Source organism: Choloepus didactylus, chromosome 1, assembly GCF_015220235.1.
Source record: "Choloepus didactylus isolate mChoDid1 chromosome 1, mChoDid1.pri, whole genome shotgun sequence".
Lineage (NCBI taxonomy): Eukaryota > Metazoa > Chordata > Mammalia > Pilosa > Megalonychidae > Choloepus > Choloepus didactylus.
The window spans coordinates 190470151-190490550 of NC_051307.1; the positions used below are offsets into that span (position 1 = coordinate 190470151).

Below are 20400 nucleotides of genomic sequence, written 5' to 3' on the forward strand. Positions count from 1 at the left end.
ATCCCACTGAATCCTTCTAAGAGCCCTATAAGTTAGGTTTTCTCTCCATTTTGCAGGTGCAGGAACTAACCTAGAGAGAAGGTCAAATAACTTCCCCAAGGTTCCACAGCTCAGAAGGTGTGGGACCCGGATTTGAACCTGAGTTTGTCTACTGTCAAAGCCCATTCTCTTTCTTCTTACTGGAGGAGAAGGGAAGATTGTTGACTAGACCCAGCATCACACAGGTGTGGGCGACTTCCCTTAGGGATGACTTCCCTTACGCTGTAGCTCTGAGTGTGAGGCCCTACCCTTGTCAGGTCTGCCACATCTGAGGCTCAGGTCCTGTTAGGTAGTGAGCACTTGGGCAGATTCTATATCCTTTCCTGTTACCCCCTTCACCACTGTAATCATGTAGCTTCCAGGACCCCTCCCTCACCTGTGTCCCTGTGAGCAGGGATCCTTGATGACAGATTCTCAGAAGGGTTTATTAGTTGCCTGATAGCTGCCTGAGTCGTGGGAGTCAGATACTTTCCCTATCTTTGGTAGGATTTTTTGGCCAGAGATCAGGGGAGATTAATGGATTACTGGATTGTATTATAAAAGTGAAATAAAACACTGAGAATTGGGAGATGAATATCATCAGGAGAGTGTTCCAATGACATTCATTTTGTTTCTCACCCAAGGTAATATTAAGTTATAGTCAAACATTATCTGCCCTGGTTTCTCAGCCTTCTACTGGTAGTGGTTCTTTTATTTCAAAAGTGACAGAAATATAAACCCTGCTCCAGTGCCATGGACGCCTTTCCTCCCTGCTTCTCAGGAGGGATGAGGTGTCCCTAGAACTTTTGTATAACTTAGATGATTGACGGTGAAGACATTCCCCTGAAACTTTTCTTATTTGAGGCACAGAGGCAGCCTTTTTCTATTTGTTAATACACATGTCACAAAGTAGACAACATGCTGAAATTATTCTCCAGAGGGAGCAAGATCAAAATTCTGAAGAATATTTATGCTTTCATTCTCTTTCCTTGCTGTTAACTTGTCACATTATCTTTTTAGGAATGGAGCAACCAACCCTTGCAGAACCAGGTTCAAGAGCCATTCTGTCGGTGTAGGAGGCCCACCCTTCCCAGGTGGAGGAGGATGGTCACAAGGCCAATGCAGGGTTTTCCAAGGCTCACCTAGTACATAGTCCAAGCTAATATGGAGAGAGACTTTCCAAAAATCTGATAAACAATCTGCCCCCAGGCTCCTGCAGATGTAATATCCAGTCACACACATCCTGGGGGAAGATGGTAGAGGGAATGGTATCAGAAGAGAGAGGATAGATCTCCTTGTCAGTGGCCTTTGCCCTTTGTATGGAAGTTTTATCTTTTGGGAACTGGGCTGGATTGTGTTAACTTGGCGTTGCTCTTACCCCTTGCTAAGGTCTTCTCTGCTTTTCAGAGGAGAAAGATCAGGGACTACATTTCCCAGGATGCACTCTTTCCTATGGTTCTAGGATAGGGTCTGCTGATAAGAGGCCACTGGTGAGTTTTGGAGTTTTGGAGAGGAAAGAAAAGGGTAAGCCAATATTCTAAGGAAGCAGTTGCAGGTAGATAATTGAGCAGCTTCCAGATAAACTTCTTTGGAATTCCCTGCTTCAGTGATGCAGGCTGATGTTATTAAAGATGGCTTCCCTGACCTTCTTTCCCCCAATCTGTAATCTACTGTATTAGACTCCTTTATATTTATGTATACTTAGAATGGTTTCTGTTTTCCTGATGGAATCCTGACTATTACAGTGTCTTAGTTTGTGAGGGAAGCTATGAGAAATACAACAGACTGGTTGGCTTAAACAACAGGAATTTATTTTATCATAGTTTTGGAGGCTAGAAGTCCAAAAGCAAAATATCAGCAGGTCCTGCTTTCTTAGAAGTTGGTAGCAGTCCATAACTTATTCTCTGCCTCTATCATATGTTCCTCTTCACTCCTACTGCTTATAACAACTTCAGTCATGTTGGATTAAGTCCCACCTTATTCAATTTGGCCTCAGCTTAATAGGATCTTTGAATATTGTATTTACAAATTAGTTCATCTCCTACCCACAGAACTGGGGGTTAGGATTTCAGCATGTCTTTGTGGGGGGCATGATTCAATTCATAACATATAGTAATTAGGCCAAAACTCAAAATTCCTAAATCTCACCTATACCCTTGATTATAGGGAGCCTCCCAAGGGAAAGGCCATTTAAAGGCACCATATTTTAAGATAATGTCAGTTAGTGGAGCAAGCAAGAAAGTTTGAAAACTTCCAAGTCTTCCACTAATCCTATTTTTCCCTTAAGTTTATCAAATATCAAATATACATAGTTTTAAAAAATCAAATATCTTAGAAGATCTTATAATGAAATATAAAAAGCTTCCATCCTTCCCAACTTCAGTCTACTCTCCAAAGCAACCATTTCTAGCTTTAATTCTTTTGGATACCTCTAAACAATATGTCTTTACTACTATTTCTTGGATTGTCCACCACTGACATTAATTATTAACTTCCAACTCTATTAAATGAAATTTTCTCTCTTACTTGGCTGCAGGTCAGTTGGGAGGTGGCTGATAATAGCTGAGCTTGGCTGGCTTCAAGCTGTGGGTTCATCTGGGTTTGGCTTCTTGCTGCAGGTTGGGCTCAGGTTTGCTCTACCTCTCGCTGGCCAAAGCACATCACATGGCCCAGGCCAAGTCAAGGGTAAACAAGTGCACTCTGCTTCTGACAGCAGGGACTATAAAGTCAAATGAAAAAGAGTGTGGCTATGGGAAAGGTCAAGATTGAGGCCAGTTAATCAATCTACCATAATTCTTAATTCTATTTTGTTAATAGACTTCCCTGTGAGTAATAATATTTTAATTCAAATAATGGTGCAACACAGCCTTTCCCATTGGTTGGCCAAGTATTTGCTCATTTGTTTCTTAAATTTCAACATTACCAGAGGATCCTGAGAAAAAATTTTGATACATTGTATAGTCTGGGTGGATGACGGAAGTTTGGGTGCAGGTTCTTCAACATCAGTATGGCTTGTGAAATACCTTTGTCTTCATTCTCTTCTGTGTAGTGAAGTCTGTCTTCAGATGGTGTGTGGACAGTGAGTTGCTACGGAAACATCATTTGATCTGCCCAGAAGATTACTACAATGATCCAGTGCCATTTTGCTCTGCACCTAAAGGTAATGCTCCTATACTCTCTTAGAATCTTTTTTTTTAGTATCAGGGAAGTTCTTTAGTAGCAGGATTTCATCGGCTACTTTGTTATCATTAGTATTAGTGTTTTTTTCCCCTTTAATTTTGATAGTGTTTATTAGGAGAGTCAGATCTGAGCATGCCATTTCCTCACTAGTTCCCAAATGCCTGCAAGACACATAACTCCTCAAGGTAGCATTTGATGCTCTGGTCAGCTGTCCAGCACCAAAAGATGTGAAAATATTTAAGATGTAATTGAATGAACCAAGAGAAGAAAAGACTGAAGACATAGATAAGCAATGAAGCAAGTTCCTGATGGAATGAAAAAGGAGATGGAGTCAGAACATTGTCCTAGGATTTGCGCATCCCGGAAAAGAATGACTTTTCATCCTCAAGATTGGGGGGAAAGATGGGTGGGGTAGAGAAGGGTTGTGTATGTGTGTGTAATTTGGGGCTAGATATGGGAGGCAAGGACCTCTGAGAATGGGGGTGGGGGATGTGTTGCAGGCTTAAACCAGCAAGGTGAATTTTTGAGAGTTACTGTGTAGATGAGGGGAAGGAACGGACTGTGGACAAGCATCAGAATTGCCCAGCAGTACCAGGCTTAGAAGACAGGCTATCCAGCAGCGTCAGTCTGCAGGATTGTTTGATGATCTGTGGGGCTTTGGAGCTAAGAAGGGGTTTGGGGTGGGAGGATTGGGATCTAGAGAATTGGAGGTGCTGGTGAGAAAAAGAGTTCCACTGATAGACTGTGCAGCACAGGGAAGTAAGGCCAGAAAGAGGTAGCAGAATCAAGTGTCATGGGATACTAGGCCAACTAACTTCTTAAAGCTAGTTGGAAACTCACTATATTATGCAGGTAATTATGGATGGACCTAACATTTGTTGAGCATTTACTAGGTATTGTGCTAAGAAATGTATGGTGGTACTAGTTTCATTCTTGCTAGCAATAAATAGTGTCATTTAACATTTTGGGGATGTTCTTTTGGGGAGGTATTTTTATAGACATGAAAAGCTAACACATCTTTTGATTCTTTGTATGAGCTTTTTAAAAATCATGTTTATATATGGGGTGTGTGTGTGTGTTACAATTGTCTATTCATATTCTTTGACTATGTTGGAAAACTGAACACATATTTTAATGCTCTAGACCTAAGTCTTGAATACATAGAATAAGTTTCAGTGATAGTTACTATGCTGAAGAGCAGTTACATCTGGTGCAGTAAATATGAAAGTTTAGGAGAAAATATCAAGCTGTGTCTTTGGTAGTTTTATAGTCATCTTAGAAAATTCCACCTCCTCACTCAGGTGTGATAACTCAGTTTATTTCCTTGGTGCCATAGGCATCTTCCTCCCTGGATGTCAAAAACTGACATTTAGTTGTGGGAAGCATTCCAGCTCAAAGAGAGAGCTGACCAAGAGGCTTGAAGTTTCATTCCAGAAGAAACTTCCCGCTTCTGAGGACGAGATAGACTTCAGTAGGGACAGCCCGACATGGGACTCATCTTTTGAGGCCAAACACAGGACCAAAGAAACTATCCAGGTTAGTTTTGAAGCCTATGCACAGTGGCATGTGTGCACAGCTGGGACGGGGAGGTGGTCAGGGGGAAGAAATTCAAGATGACACAAAAAGTTGTGATGAATCCATGGCAAAATAGAGTAGATTTTGTATTTGCTGTCTGTAGTTCAGCCTGTTGGCCAAGATGTCAACCCACACTGTCCCTTTGCCTGACATTAGCTATATATTTTTGTATGTTCCAAAGAAAGCAAGTCCACCAAAGAATAAAAACTGGATGAACCACTTACGTGTACCACAGAGAGAAATGGAGCGACTTCTACTTGCCAGAATGGAAAATCGAAACCGTTTCCTGAAAAACCCTCGGTTTTTCCCTCCTAATACTCCCCATGGAGGCAGGTCTCTCCTTTTTCCTCCAAAGAAGGCAGGATGGATAGAATGCCAGAGTGGAAAGCCAGAACAAAGGTGTGTCTTTTTCTTGACTCATACTTTCAGAAAATCTGACCCTTGAGAGTGAAAACCAGAAAGTCCTAGATTTGGCCTGGCTTATGAAGACCCCCTAGACTGTTGAGGAGCATATTATGAATATTTTTGATGGCTCAGATGTATTTATTTTTACATCAATCAGTCACTGCATAGTGTTTACTCAGATGGATGAAACTAACAGCCTTTTTCCTTCTCTTTCCCTCCCACAGTTGTGCTGATACTCCAGTGTTTCTAGCTAAGCCATCAGTTGGGTTTTTCACAGATTATGAAATTGGACCAGTTTATGAGGTAGAATTTTTGTTTTTACAGATCCCACTCCAACTGCTTCCTTATTTTTTTTCAGTCTTTATTAGGGAATTTTAAAACTATATACAAAATTAGGGAAATGACTATGGACCCTTATGTGCCCATCACCCAGCTTCAACAGTTACCTGTATTCTGCAAATATATTTCTACCCGATATACTCACAGCTTCTTTGTGTGTATGTGTCTGTGTGCACATGTATGCACTGGAGTGTTTTAAGGAAAATTCTAGACATATAATTCTTCAGTTTATACTCCAGTAGGAATCTCTAACAGTTAAGGACTTTTAAAAAGTAATCGTAATACCATGATCGCACCTAATGATATTAACAGTGATTAGTTAATATCACCTGATACCCAGTCCACATCTGATTTTCCCCCATCTTTTACCAAAAAAAATATAAAAAGTCGTTTTTGTTGTTGTTGGTTTCTTGAATCAGAATCCAAAGACTCCAGTCTAGGGCTATGCGTTACATTTGGTTAAAATATCTCTTAGTTGATGATACTTCCTTTTCTGTTTCTCCCAACCCTCATCCCCTGCTTTTATTTTTTTTATGCTGTTTATTTGTGGCAAAAACTGCAATTTCTCGCAGCCTGGATTTGGCTAGTTATATTATTTTGGTGACATTTAAATATGTTCCTTCATTCTCCATATCTCCTATAAATTTGTGTTATGTGTAGAGGTTTGATTAGGTTCAGGTTCAATTTCTTCTTTATTTTTATTTTTGGTAAGAATACTTTCTTGGAATTTCTTATTGTATTCCATCAGAAGGAGCATGATACCTGGTTTTCCCATTTTCCGTGATGTTAACATTGATTATGAAAAATGTAAAACAAATGGCTTATAATGTAGAATGTAGGGGAACTAGCAATAGAGAGCAATTAAGGAAGGGGGAACAATAATCCAAGAAGAACAGATAAGCTATTTAACGTTCTGGGGATGCCCAGGAATGACTATGGTCTGTTAATTTCTGATGGATATAGTAGGAGCAAGTTCACAGAAATGTTGCTATATTAGGTAACTTTCTTGGGGTAAAGTAGGAACATGTTGGAAGTTAAGCAGTTATCCTAGGTTAGTTGTCTTTTTCTTACTCCCTTGTTATGGTCTCTTTGAAATGTTCTTTTATTGTATGTTTGTTTTCTTTTTAACTTTTTTTTCATACAGTTGATTTAAAAAAGAAGGGAAAGTTAAAAAAAAAAAAAAAGAAAAACAAGGAAAAAAAAAAGATGTAGTGCCCCCTTGAGGAGCCTGTGGAGAATGCAGGGGTATTCGCCTACCCCACCTCCATGGTTGCTAACATGACCACAGACATAGGGGACTGGTGGTTTGATGGGTTGAGCCCTCTACCACAGGTTTTACCCTTGGGAAGACGGTTGCTGCAAAGGAGAGGCTAGGCCTCCCTATGGTTGTGCCTAAGAGCCTCCTCCCGAATGCCTCTTTGTTGCTCAGATGTGGCCCTGTCTCTCTAGCTAAGCCAACTTGAAAGGTGAAATCACTGCCCTCCCCCCTACGTGGGATCAGACACCCAGGGGAGTGAATCTCCCTGGCAACGTGGAATATGACTCCCAGGGAGGAATGTAGACCCGGCATCGTGGGACGGAGAACATCTTCTTGACCAAAAGGGGGATGTGAAAGGAAATGAAATAAGCTTCAGTGGCAGAGAGAATCCAAAAGGAGCCGAGAGGTCACTCTGGTGGGCACTCTTATGCACACTTTAGACAACCCTTTTTAGGTTCTAAAGAATTGGGGTAGCTGGTGGTGGATACCTGAAACTATCAAACTACAACCCAGAACCCATGAATCTCGAAGACAGTTGTATAAAAATGTAGCTTATGAGGGGTGACAATGGGATTGGGAAAGCCATAAGGACCACACTCCACTTTGTCTAGTTTATGGATGGATGAGTAGAAAAATAGGGGAAGGAAACAAACAGACAAAGGTACCCAGTCTTCTTTTTTACTTCAATTGCTCTTTTTCACTCTAATTATTATTCTTGTTATTTTTGTGCTAATGTGTGTCATTATCTGTTCTTCTTGGATTATTGTTCCCCCTTCCTTAATTGCTCTCTATTGCTAGTTCCCCTACATTCTACATTATAATGTGTGCTAATGAAGGTGTCAGGGATTGATTTGGGTGATGAATGTACCACTATGTAATGGTACTGTAAACAATCGAAAGTACGATTTGTTTTGTATGACTGCGTGGTATGTGAATATATCTCAATAAAATGAAGATTATTTAAAAAAAAAAAAAAACATAGATTAATGGCTTCAGGTGTTGTGAGCCTGACTTCCTTTAATTTTTTTTTAATCAACTTCTTACTTAGTAGTTTTAGACTTAGATGATTGTTTCCTAGATCTAGTTTTTTGTTTTTTTTTTATTATTAGGGGTTACAAAAATGATGATTTCTAATTCTATCATTCCTTCTGCATTTATTAGCAGTGATTTTCTGTGTTAAAAAAAGCCCCTTCCCTTCTAACTTCTTTTACTGTCTGCTCTTCTTTGTAGTCTCTTTACTTTTATAAGTTTAGGTTCTTCCATTGTTTCTTTTTGAAATCTTAAGCAAATATATATATTTGGACCCCTTCTTACTGTCCTCTGCCCCTTGATTTTTTTCACTTAACAGTATATCCAGCAATCCCTACAAAGCAGTGTATTCCTTTTCCCCAGCTTCTTTCTTAATGCTAGCCTCCCACCATCCGGGGAATCAGATCAAGACAAAGTTTAGCAGTTGCTACCTCTCCTCGTGAAGTGCTAGGACAACTAAGGATGATGATAACAATCTCTTCACACACATGTGGATTGTGTGTTACAGTTTAAAGAGTATTTGCACACCCATAATTATTTAGAAACTTCTCAGCCACCCAGAGCAAAAGCACAGGGTAAATCACTTTGGGTAGAATTGACATCTTAACAATATTTAGTCTTCCAATTCATGAACATGGAATGTCTTTCCATTTATATAGGTCTTCTTTGAATTCTTTTAGCAATGTTTTGTAGTTTTCTGAGTACAAGTCCTTTATGTCCTTGATTAGATTTAGTCCTGGGTATTTTGACTCTTTTAGTTACTATTGTAAATGGAATTTTTTCTTGATGTCTTCTTCCAATTGATCATTATTAGTGTACCCCATCACTTTGCTGAATTCATTTATTAGCTCTAAAATCTTTCAGGATTTTCTGTATATGGGATCATGTCATCTGCAAATAGGGGAAGTTTTACTTTTTCTTTTCCAATTTGGATGCCTTTTATTTCTTTTTCTTGCCTAATAATACATATATGTGGAATTAAAAATCTAAGTGTTCAAAGGTGGGAGGGGTACATGGAATTAAAGTGTTCTAAGATTCTTGGATTGTTTTGGAAGCTAATTTCTATGAAAACTTTAATAATTCAAGGATGCCTGTTTTAATCTTCAGGGTAGTTACAAATAGAATAGTAAAATAATATAAGATACAAGCTAATAAAGAGAGAAATGGAATTATAAACAAATATTTGATTAAGTTAATAGAAGTCAAGAAAGGACAAAAAAAGGAACATGACTAGTAATACAAATAGAAAATAAATAATAAGATGGTAAATTTACACCCATATTTATCAGTAATTACATGAAATATAAATGCACAAAATACTCCAATTAAAAGAGAGGGATCATTATGGCTGATTATTTTCTGTAGCTCAAATGTAATGAATACTTGCAGTCAGGTGATGGGGATTATTTATTCAAATGCTTGTTCAAGAAAAACAGATTGCTTTCTGTAGTGACCTGGGAGGCCAAGAACATTGAAGATCTGGGCAGTACAGTTTTTATGAAATTAAAAAAGAAAAAAAATTTTAATGTGGGACAAATTAAGTTCGTGGAGTTAGTTGTAAAACTTGCTTGCTTTGTGAGTTACTGATTAGAGATATCACTTCTTCTGAGAGAGAATGGATGATTGCACCAGACTGGTGGTCACTGTGGGTGATAAAAGCAAAATGTTTAAAAGGTTACTGTGACTATGCAGTCTGTCTTTTTGAGGGGGTTGTGCATGAGTGTGTGTGTGTCTGCCCACACACGCTCTCACCTGTGCATCTGAAAGCATTCCATGTGTAGGATGCTTATTGTTTAACCCAGAATTGCCTGACATTGTTATGTTGCAATCAGAACATCTGCATTATTTTAACGATTGTTTATCATATTTTGCAAGCCAACAGTTTTTAAAAGAGGGCAAATGAGTTCCAGAATTTGTTTGTGAACCTTTTATTTTCCCCTTTATGTTGCTTTATTATTCCTAAGTGGCTCTGAAGATTCTACTGTGTCCATGACTATGCTTCATTTAAAAATAAACTCCTTAGTTTAAAAAATAAATAAGTAAATAAAAGAGAGGGATCATAAGCCTGGGGAGAAAAGCGAAAACCAACTAAATGCTTACATGAGATAATCTTAAAGGTAAAGATATCAATCCCATGATGCCGGGTCCATGAGCTCCAGAAAAAGTCAAAATATAACGGTAGAAAAGGACATACCAGACAAACTCCAACCAAAAGAAAGCTCATGTAACTATACAATTTCAAAGGAAGTAGACTTTAAGGCAAGAAGCATTTGTAGAAAGAGCAAAAACCAAAACAGACATTTCATACTGATCAAAGGTAAAAAAGAAAAATCCTTCCTTAAGGTACAACTATTTAAAATCAATATGCTCTAATGTCTTACCCTCAAAATATATAAGCAAAATTTTAGAACACTAGAAGAAAAATAGATACTATGACAAAGAGATAGGAGATTTTTTTAACATTCTTCTCCCCAAAACTTAAAGATAAAAAGTGCTGGCAAGGATGTGGAGAAATAAGAAACTTAGTACATTGTTGGTAGGAAGGAAAAATGGTGCAGCCATTGTGGAAAATAGTTAGTGGTTCCTCAAAAAGTTAAACATAGGACTACCATATGACCCAGCAATCCCACTTCTAGGTTTGTACCCCAAAGAAGTAAAAGCAGGACTCAAACATATATTTGTACACCAATGTTCATAGCAGCATTATTTACAATAGCCAAAAGGTGGAAGCTGCCCAAATGTCCGTCAACAGATGAATGGGTAGACAAAATGTGGGATATACATACAATGGAAGATTAATTTGGCTGTAAAATTTCTGATGCATGCTACAACATGAATGAACCTTGAAGACATTATGTTGAGTGAAATAAGCCAGACACAAAAGGACAAATAAGGAGTTAAATGTATAATGGGTTTGGAGTATCAGTTTGGGGTGATGGGAAAGTTCTGGTAATGGATGGTGGTGGGGGTAATGCAGTGTTGTGAATTCGATTAATCCCACCAAATGGTGTGCTTCAGAATGGTTGAGATGGGAAAGTTTATGTTGTATCTGTGTTTACACAATTTAAAAAAAAAGGTGTCTAAAGAGACAATGGCAATTATGTGCAATACCTGATCCTGGACTGGATCTAATAATAAAGGAGAAAAGGCTCCAGAGTATATTATTATTGGGACATGAAAAAATTGGAACATAGACAATAAGCTTTATATCGATGTAAATTTATTTAACTTGATAAGGTGGTTACGTAGGTGAATAATATTCTTGTTCTTAGGAAATGTACATGGCAGTAATAAGTGTTCAAGGAGCATGATGTATGCAACCGTATCTCAAATGTTTAGAAGACAGATAGCTAAATGGATAGAATGATACAGCAAATGTGTCAGAATGTTAAAGGTTGGTGGATCTGGGTATATGGATAGGGGTAGGTTGGAAGTCTCTGTATGGGTTTTGTATCATTCTTGCAACTGTCATGTATTTTTGAAATTATTTCAAAATAAAAAGTTCAAGAATTTAAAAGACTTAAACAGCAGATAGACCAAAAAGAATCAGTAAGGATATAGAAGATTTGAACAGTATGATTAACAAACTGTACCCCACTGAGTTATGTGAAATACTGCACCAAGTGCTGATATGTTCATTTTCTTTTAAAAGTGCACATGGAACATTTACCAAAATTGCCTATGTGCTGAGTCATAAAACAATTAGCAAATTTAAAAGGACTGAAAGTATAAAGTTTTAATCCAGTGGACTTAAGCCAGAAACCAATAACAAAAAAATTTACTAGAAAATCACCAAATATTTAGAAAATAAGGAATTTGTTACTAAATAACCCATAGGTCGAAGAAGTCAAAATGGAAATTAGAAAATACCTTGAAATGCATGATCATGAAAAGTTGTATCTTGAAGCTTGTGGGATGCAGCTAAAGCAATGCTGAGAGAAAAATGTATAGACTTAAATTCACATATTAGGAAAGAAAAAGAAAAGAAAAATTCTGAAAATCAGTTATCTAGGCATCTATCTCAAAATTTAGAAAAAATCTAATTAAAACAAAAGAAACTATAAGGAATGAAATAATAAAACCAGGAATAGAATTTAATAAAATAGAAAACAGATGTACAATAGAATCAGCAAGCCAAAAGTTGGTTCTTTGAAAAGACTAATAAAATTGATAAATCTGGCGAAACTGATCAAAAAGAAAAGAGAAAAAGGTACAAAGTACCAGTAATGGGGAAATAGACCTCATTATAGATCCTATAGACATTAATAAGAAGGTTATCAACAACTTTATGCCTGAAAGATTTGGAACTGAATGAAGTAGACAAATTTCCAGGAAAGCACAACTTACAAAGCATATACAAGAAGAAATAAAACATCTGAACAACCCACAACTTCTCTAATTAAAAAAACAACATCTGAACAGTCTTATATCTATTTATGACGTTGAATCTGTCCTTTCCACAGTGTTCTAAAATTTAAAAACCTTTCCACAGTGTTCTAAAATTAAATTGTGGTAATGGTTGCACAACTTTATGTATGCTAAACACCATTGTATTGAACACTTTAAGTGTGTGAATTGTATGGTATGTGAATTATATCTCAAGAAATCTGTTTTTTAAAAAATAAAACCTCATAAAATTTCAGGCTCTGATTACCTCACCATCTAACACATAAGGAAAAAATGTAACAATCTTATACAAACTCTTAAAGAAAATGGAAAAAAAAAAAAAAAAAAGGAAGGCAACCCAACTTGTTTTGAGAGACAAGCATAATCTGGAAAAGAATATTATAAGAAAGGCTTAATTTGTCATGAGCTGAGGTGCAGAGTTTCTGAACAAAACATTAGCAGACTGAATGTAACTTTATATAAATGAGATAATCTCAGCCAAGTTGGTTTGTTCTGGCAATGCCAAATTTAACATTTGGTAAAGAATCAATATAGTTCATGATATTAACACAATAAAGCAGAAAACTCATATGATTATCTTACAAAAGATGCAGAAAAAGATTTTGATGAAATTCAATACACATTCATTATTTTTAAAAATAGCAAACAGAATAGAATAAATTTTTCTTAATTTGATAAAAGGTATCTATAAAAATGAAACTGTCATTATTCACAGATGACATAATTGTGTACTTCAAAAATCCAAACGAATCTACAGATAAGTTATTGAAATTAATCAGTGATTTTAGCAATATTTTGATAGGAAGTAAATATACAAAAATTCAATGTATGGTAGCAAACTATTATAAAATGGAATTTTTTAAATTATATTCAGTTTTATTGAGCTATATTCACATACTATACAATCATCCATGGTGTACAATCAGCTCTTCATAGTACCGTCATATGTTGTGCATTTATCACCGCAATCCATTTTTGAACATTTTCCTTACAACAGAAATAATAAGAATAAAAAATAAAAGTAAAAAAGAACACCCAAATCATCCCATCCATCCCACCCTATTTTTCATTTCGTTTTTGTCCACATTTTTCTACTCATCCATCCATACACTGGATAAAGGGAGTGCAATCCACAAGGTTTTCAGTCATACTGTCACCCATTGTAAGCTACATTGTTATACAGTCATCTTCACGAGTCAAGGCTATAGGTTGGAGTTTGGTACTTGCAGGTGTTTACTTCTAGCTATTCCAGTATATTGAAACCTAAAAAGGGTTATCTATATAGTGCATAAGAATGTCCACCAGTGACCTCTTGACTCCATTTGAAATCTCTCAGCCAAACGAAACTTTATTTCTTTTCATTTCTCATCCCCCTTTTGGTCAAGAAGATGTTCTCAGTCCCACAAGGCTGGGTCCAGGCTCATCCCCGGGAGTCATATCCCGCATTGCCAGGGAGATTTACACCCCTGGGAGTCAGGTCCCACGTAGGGGGGAGGGCAGTGAATTCACCTGTTGAGTTGTCTTAGCTAGAGAGAGAGGGCCACATCTAAGCCACAAAGAGGTACTCAGGGGGAGACTCTTAGGCACAATTATGAGCAGGTTTAGCCTCTCCTTTGTGGTAACGAGCTTCATAAGAGCAAGCCCCAAGATAGAGGGCTCAGCATACCAAGCCATCAGTCCTCAATATTTGTGAGAATATCAGCAACAACCCAGTTGAGGAAGTCCAACACTTCTGCATTTTCCCCCAGCTCCTCAGGGGGAAAATTTTTAAATGATGCCATTCACAGTACATAAAAATCAAATTTAGGAATAAACCCAACTAAATATGTGGAAGACTTTGACAAAAAACTAAAAATATAAATGAAAGAAATTAAAGATCTAAGTAGATGGGTAGATATACCCAGTGATGTTCTGTAGCCAGATCATATTAGCTTAGAAGAGCTCATGATGCTCATCTCTTCGTGCCTCCACATTCAGTGATGTTGCATTGATAGGCTGAAACTGACCACAGTAAGTGTATTTACACGCAGAAATCAGCAAACATTACCAAATCAGAGCTCCTTCGCTCTACCCTCTCCCCATGCTCCCACACTCGCCCCCAAGAGTTGGACTTGAAACATTTAGCAGCACACTACTGAGTATGTTTATATTCATGGATTTGAAGACTCATTAACAAAGAGATGTTGTCAAAGAACACTTAAAAGATACTAGTTGTCTGCATGCTTATATGAAGAATTAAAGTCAATAGACTGTTGTCAGTGAGCAAAGGTAAAAAAAAAAATGGGTGAGGAGAAAAAACTACTTAGTCTGGGAACAGTGAAACTTGTTTTTAAATTTTGGGGGTAACAGAGGTCAGTTTGGGTCATCTGTCCTTAAGCAGGGCATGAAATGAAATAATTTCAGGTTTTTTAAAAATAGAATTTTCCAAATATCCTTGAGAAATTAACTTTGGAATATATGTGACAGACTGTGTCTTGCAGTGTCTTCCATTCATATCTCTCTCTTAGTTAGGCCAGGTCTGTACCATTTCCCTCATTGAAATTTCTCAACTCTCGCACATTGGTCAGAAGTCCCTAAAGGAGTGGATTTAACCATAAGGGCTTTAGTATCTGACAAGAATCAGTATTGAATGTCATCGCAATATTGGCTGACAACATTTCAACACCTGAATATCAAACAGTGGATTAAAGAAAATATGAAGACAGTTATACATATTATAAAAAACATTTAGAAGAAAATAGCTGTAATCAGAAGAATAAGTGTTAGGGATCAGTTGGGTCAATTTTAGTTAACTAATTTTTTCCTCTTGATTAATTGATTGTTTCATCTTTTTCAAAATACCCAGGCACTATCAAATGTCTTAGCTATTATATAGATTTTATGTTTTTGGCCAATTTTGTACAGATTTAATCTTGTGGGCAAGTCTGCTATTTAGAATTATCCTAGATAATGAAGTTGTTTTACTCTAGCCTATAATGAGTTGTTTCTTTGTTATTCTCAGTATTCATTTTTTGCTTCTGGAATTTTCTTGGATTTGTACAGTTGGAGTCTTACAAATCATCTCCTGCGTTCTTTTTTTTTTCCTTATACATCTGATATTTATTTATTCTGTTAAACCAGAATATGATTTTATTGTTTTATTGTGTTTTTTTGTTTTGTATATATTTTATTGAGATTGTTCACATACCATACAACTATCCAAAGATCCAAAGTGTGCAACCAGTTGCCCATGGTACCATCATGCAACTGTGCATCAGTTAATTTTTTTTTTCAATTTTTAGAACATTTTCATTAATCCAGGAAAGAAATAATGACCCCCCCCCCAAAAAAAGAAAGGAAACTTGGATCCTCCGATCCCCCTAACCACGCCCACCTCCATTATTGATTCATAGTTTTGGTATAGCACATTTGGTACTGTTGATGAAAGAATGTTAAAATACTACTAACTAGTAATAGTTTGCAATAGGTATTTTTTTTTCTTATATACCCCTCTATTATTAACTTCTAGTTATAGTGTCATACATTTGTTCTAGTTCATGAGAGAGATTTCTAATATTTGTATAGTTAATCACGGACATTGTCCACCACAAGATTCACTGTTTTATACATTCCCATCTTTTAACCTCCAACTTTCCTTTTGGTGACATACGTGACTCTGAGCTTACCCTTTCCACCACCTTCACACACCTTTCAGCACTGTTAGTTATTCTCACAACATGCTACCATCACCCCTGTCCATTTCGAAACATTTAAGTTCACCCTAGTTGAACATTCGGCACATAATAAGCAACCGCTCCCCATTCTTTAGCCTCATTCTAAATAACTTATATTTCATGTCTATGAGTTTACATATTATAATTAGTTCATATCACTGAGACCCTGCAATATTTGCCTTTATGTGTCTGTCTTATTTCACTCAATATAGTGCTCTCAATCTTTCTTCATCAACCCATTTCTTTTAAGATGGTTTTGTTCACACACCGTACATTCTATCCTGAGTAAACAATCATTGGTTCCCTCTGTAGTCACGTATTTATGTGTTCAGCACCATCGCCACTGTCTACATAAGGACATCTCCATTTCCTCCACAAAGACGGAGGAAGAGTCAAAGAAGGCAGAGAGGCAAAAGAAAAAGGAAAGAGAAAGAGAAAAAAACAAACAATAACCACAAAACTTGATAGCTAGAAAATCATGAAAGAAAAGATAGCATTAACCTAAAATAGAATAAAGAGTCAGACTACATCACCAATGCCAGGAGTCCCATACCCTTCCCCTATTCCCCACCCCACCCCCCATATGCATTTAGCTTTGATATATTGCCTTTATTAGATTAAAGGAAGCATAATACAATGTTTCTGTTAACTATAGTCTCTAGTTTGCATTGATTGTATTTTCCCTCAATCTCACCCCATTTTTAATACCTTGCAATGTTGACACTTATTTGTTCTACCTCATGTAAAAACATATTTTGTACCTTTTATTACAATCGTTGAACACCCTAGCTTTCCCTGAGTTACACAATCCCAGTCTTTATCATTTGTCTTTTGCTCTGGTGTCCCACATGGTCCCAGCCTTCCTCTTTCAACCATACTCACAGTCATCTTTGTTCAGTGTACTTACATTGCTTTGCTACTATCTCCCAAAATTGTGTTCCAAACCTCTCACTCCTGTCTTTTCCTTTCTGTCTGCAGTGCTTCCTTTGGTGTTTCCTGTAGAGCAGGTATCTTGTTCACAAACTGTCATTGTCTGTTTGTCAGAGAATATTTTAAGCTCTCCCTTGTATTTGAAGGATAGTTTTGCCGGATATGGGATTCTTGGTTGGTGGTTTTTCTCTTTCAGTACCTTAAATATATCACCCCACTTCCTTCTTGCCTCCATGATTTCTATTGAGAAATCCACACATAGTCTTATCAAGCTTCCTTTGTATGTGATGGATCACTTTTCTCTTGCTGCTTCCAGGATTCTCTTTTTATCTTTGAAGTTTGATAATCTGATTATTAAGTGTCTTGGTGTAGGCCTATTCAGATCTATTCTGTTTGGGGTACACTGTGCTTCTTGTGTCTGTAATTTTATGTCTTTCGTAAGATATGGGAAATTTTCATTGATTATTTCTTCTATTATTGCTTCTGCCCCTTTTCCCTTCTCTTCTTTTTCTGGGACACCAATGACACATACATTCTTGCTTTTCATTTTGTCTTTAAGTTCCCATAGACATTGCTCGTATTTTTCTATTCTTTTCTCTATTTGTTCTTTTGTGTGGAGGCTTTCAGGTGCCTTGTTCTTCATTTCCTGAGTGTTTTCTTCTGCCTCTTGAGATCTGTTGTTGTATGTTTCCATTGTGTCTTTCATCTCTTGTGTTGTGCCTTTGATTTCCATAGATTATGCCAGTTGGTTTTTCGAACTTTCAATTTCTACCTTATGTACGCCCAGTGTTTTCATTATACAGTTCATCTCTTTCGCAATATCGTCCCTAAACTTTTTGAATTGACTTATTGTTAGTTGTTTCAATTCCTGATCTCAGTTGAAGTGTAAGTTTGTTCCTTTGACTGGGCCATGACTTCATTTTTCTTAGTGTAGGTTGTAGTTTTCTGTTGTCTAGGCATGGTTTCCTTGGTTACCCCAATCAGGTTTTCCCAGACCAGAACTGGCTCAGGTCCCAGAAGGAAGAAATATTCAGTATCTTGTTTCCCTGAGGGTGTGTCTTAGAAAATTTGTACACCCTGTGATGTCTCAGGTCACTGTGTTTTTCTGCCCAGCAGGTAGTGCCTGTCAGCCTGTAATTCCAGACTGGTATAAGGAGGTGTGACCCATGACTGTTTTCCCCCAGGCTCTGGGGTCTGGTTCTGAATGGAAGGCAGATAGTAGAGCTGGGCTCCACCCCTTTCCTCTTAGGGAAGATAGACCCCCTAGGGAGAGGTCATTAGCATTTGAATAATCTCTCTGCCTTTGCTGTCTCCACCCTTGTCTGGGTCAGAGCTCTGGGAATTGAAAATGGCTGAGGCTTTCTCCACTGAGCTGAAACAGGGACAGAACATCCCCTTCAGGGCTAGTCTGCGGTGACCCTCTGACTCTCCAAGGTCAGTTGTCACCCAAAGCCTTTGTCTGCTTGTTGGGGATTCGTAGCTCATAGTGAGCAGTTCACACTTGCTAATTAAAACCCCAGTTGGAGCTCAGCTGAACTATATTCGCTTGCTGGGAGAGAGCTTCTCTCTAGCACCATGAGGGGAGGGGTCTCCCGGCTTGGATCCACGGTTTTTACTTACAGATTTTATGCTGTGATCTCGGGCATTCCTCCCAATTCAGGTTGGTGTATGATGAGTGGACGGTCATGTTTGTCCCCCCACGTTTATTCTGGATTATTTACTAGTTGTTCCCGGTTTTTTATTAGTTGTTCCAGAGGGACTAACTAGCTTCTACTCCTCTCTATGCTGCCATCTTAGATCCTTCCCCTCCTGTGTTCTTTTGACATAACTTATCTTTTTTAAAAAAAAAAAAAAACAGTTTTATTCACATACCATACAATACATCCTAAATGTACAATCAGTGGCTCCTGGTATAATCACATAGTTAGGCATTAACTACCACAATCTATAAGAACATTCCCATTTCTTCCAAAAAAGAAATAAAAAGAGGGGAAAAAGATCCCATAACCTTCCCCTATACCTCCCCACTTACTGGCATTTAGCTTTGGTATATTGCCTTTGTTACAATTAATGAAAGAATATCACAGTGTTGTTGTTAACTGTAGACCTTAGATTGCATTAACTGTATTTTTCCATTTACCTTCCCATTTTAACACCTTATAATAGTGACATACATTTGTTCTCGTTCATGTAAAAACTTTTTATATTTGTACAATTATCCACCATCATCGTCAACTCTAGGTTTCATTAAGTTATACAGTCCATTTTTATCCTCTAGCTTTTCTTCTGGTGACATATATGCCCATAGCCTTCCTGTTTCAACCATACCCACACTCAGCCTTGTTCATTATACTTAGTAATATTGTGCTACCATCACACAGTATTGTGCTATCCATTTCTGAACCTTTACAATCAACCTTGTTACATATTCTGTGCTCCTTAAGCATCAAATGCCCAATCTCAACCCTCTTTCTATCTCCTGATAACCTGTGTTCTCAAATTTAACTCTCAGATTTGCTCATTTTAGTTAGTTCATATTAGTGAGATCATACAGTATTTGTCATTTTGTTTCTGGCTTATTTCACTCGACATAATGTCCTCAATGTTCATCCACTTTGTTGCATGCATCATGACTTTATTCTGTCTTACAGCTGCATAATATTCCATTGTTTGTATATACCACAGTTTGTTTATCCATTCGTGCATTGATGGACATTTGGGCTGTTTCCATCTCTTAGCAGTCGTGAATAGTTCCGCTATAAACATTAGTGTGCAAATGTCTGTTCATGTCCCTGCTTTCAGTTCTTTCCAATATATACCTAGTAATGGGATTGTGTATCATATGACAATTCTATACTTAGCTTCCTCGGGGACCACCAAACTGCCTTCCAGAGTGGCTGCACCATTTTACATTCCCACCAATAGTGAATAAGTGTACCTGTTTCTCCACATCCTCTCCAACGCTTGTAGTTTTTTGTTTTTTTTGATAATGATACAATGTATTTGTTGAGCACTTTCTTCCATTCTGGCATTACAAGATGTGCCAGGCTTCTCTTGTATTTCTTTGCCCCAGTTTTGTAATAAGTCTCCAAGAAGTCCTTGTTCCTTTTAGAGGGGAATGGGGTTTAGAAACTGAGATCTGAATGCTTGGTCTACTCATTGCTCCTGGGATATCATTGCTTCTAGATCCTTTCAATGGACAGAACTAGGGGGAAAAATGGCAACTTTATGGATTCAACCTTATATATGTATATGTATGTGCAGATATATACATGCATATTTACATATACATATTTAAACTCAGGAGTTCATACTGATACCTTTTATCAAATTCCATAGTGCCTTCTTCCATTCTGTGCTTATAGGTCCCTTCTCCCACAGTCAAATGAAGAATCTTGGAATAAAATTCTGTACTTCTGGAATTCTCTGCTTCTGGCCACTTTTTAGTGAGCCTCAGAGTCAGCTCTCCAGGATGACTGGATGTCTAGGTTGCAGGATTCTAAGCATTTATACATTGGAAGGCATTTATCCCAAGATGTTCTAAAG

General features: G+C 37.5%; 1 protein-coding gene across 4 annotated transcripts in view; it reads left to right on the top strand.

Moving 5' to 3' along the window:
• Positions 1 to 20400, top strand: part of DLEC1 (DLEC1 cilia and flagella associated protein) — a 96490-nt gene that overhangs the window by 38103 nt on the left and 37987 nt on the right. For all 4 annotated transcript variants that reach the window (XM_037847358.1, XM_037847355.1, XM_037847363.1 and 1 more), the window contains 4 exons: positions 3068 to 3178; positions 4535 to 4734; positions 4955 to 5172; positions 5403 to 5481. In XM_037847358.1, the coding sequence (XP_037703286.1) occupies positions 3068 to 3178; positions 4535 to 4734; positions 4955 to 5172; positions 5403 to 5481 (608 nt within the window). The remainder of the gene's footprint in view (positions 1 to 3067; positions 3179 to 4534; positions 4735 to 4954; positions 5173 to 5402; positions 5482 to 20400) is intronic.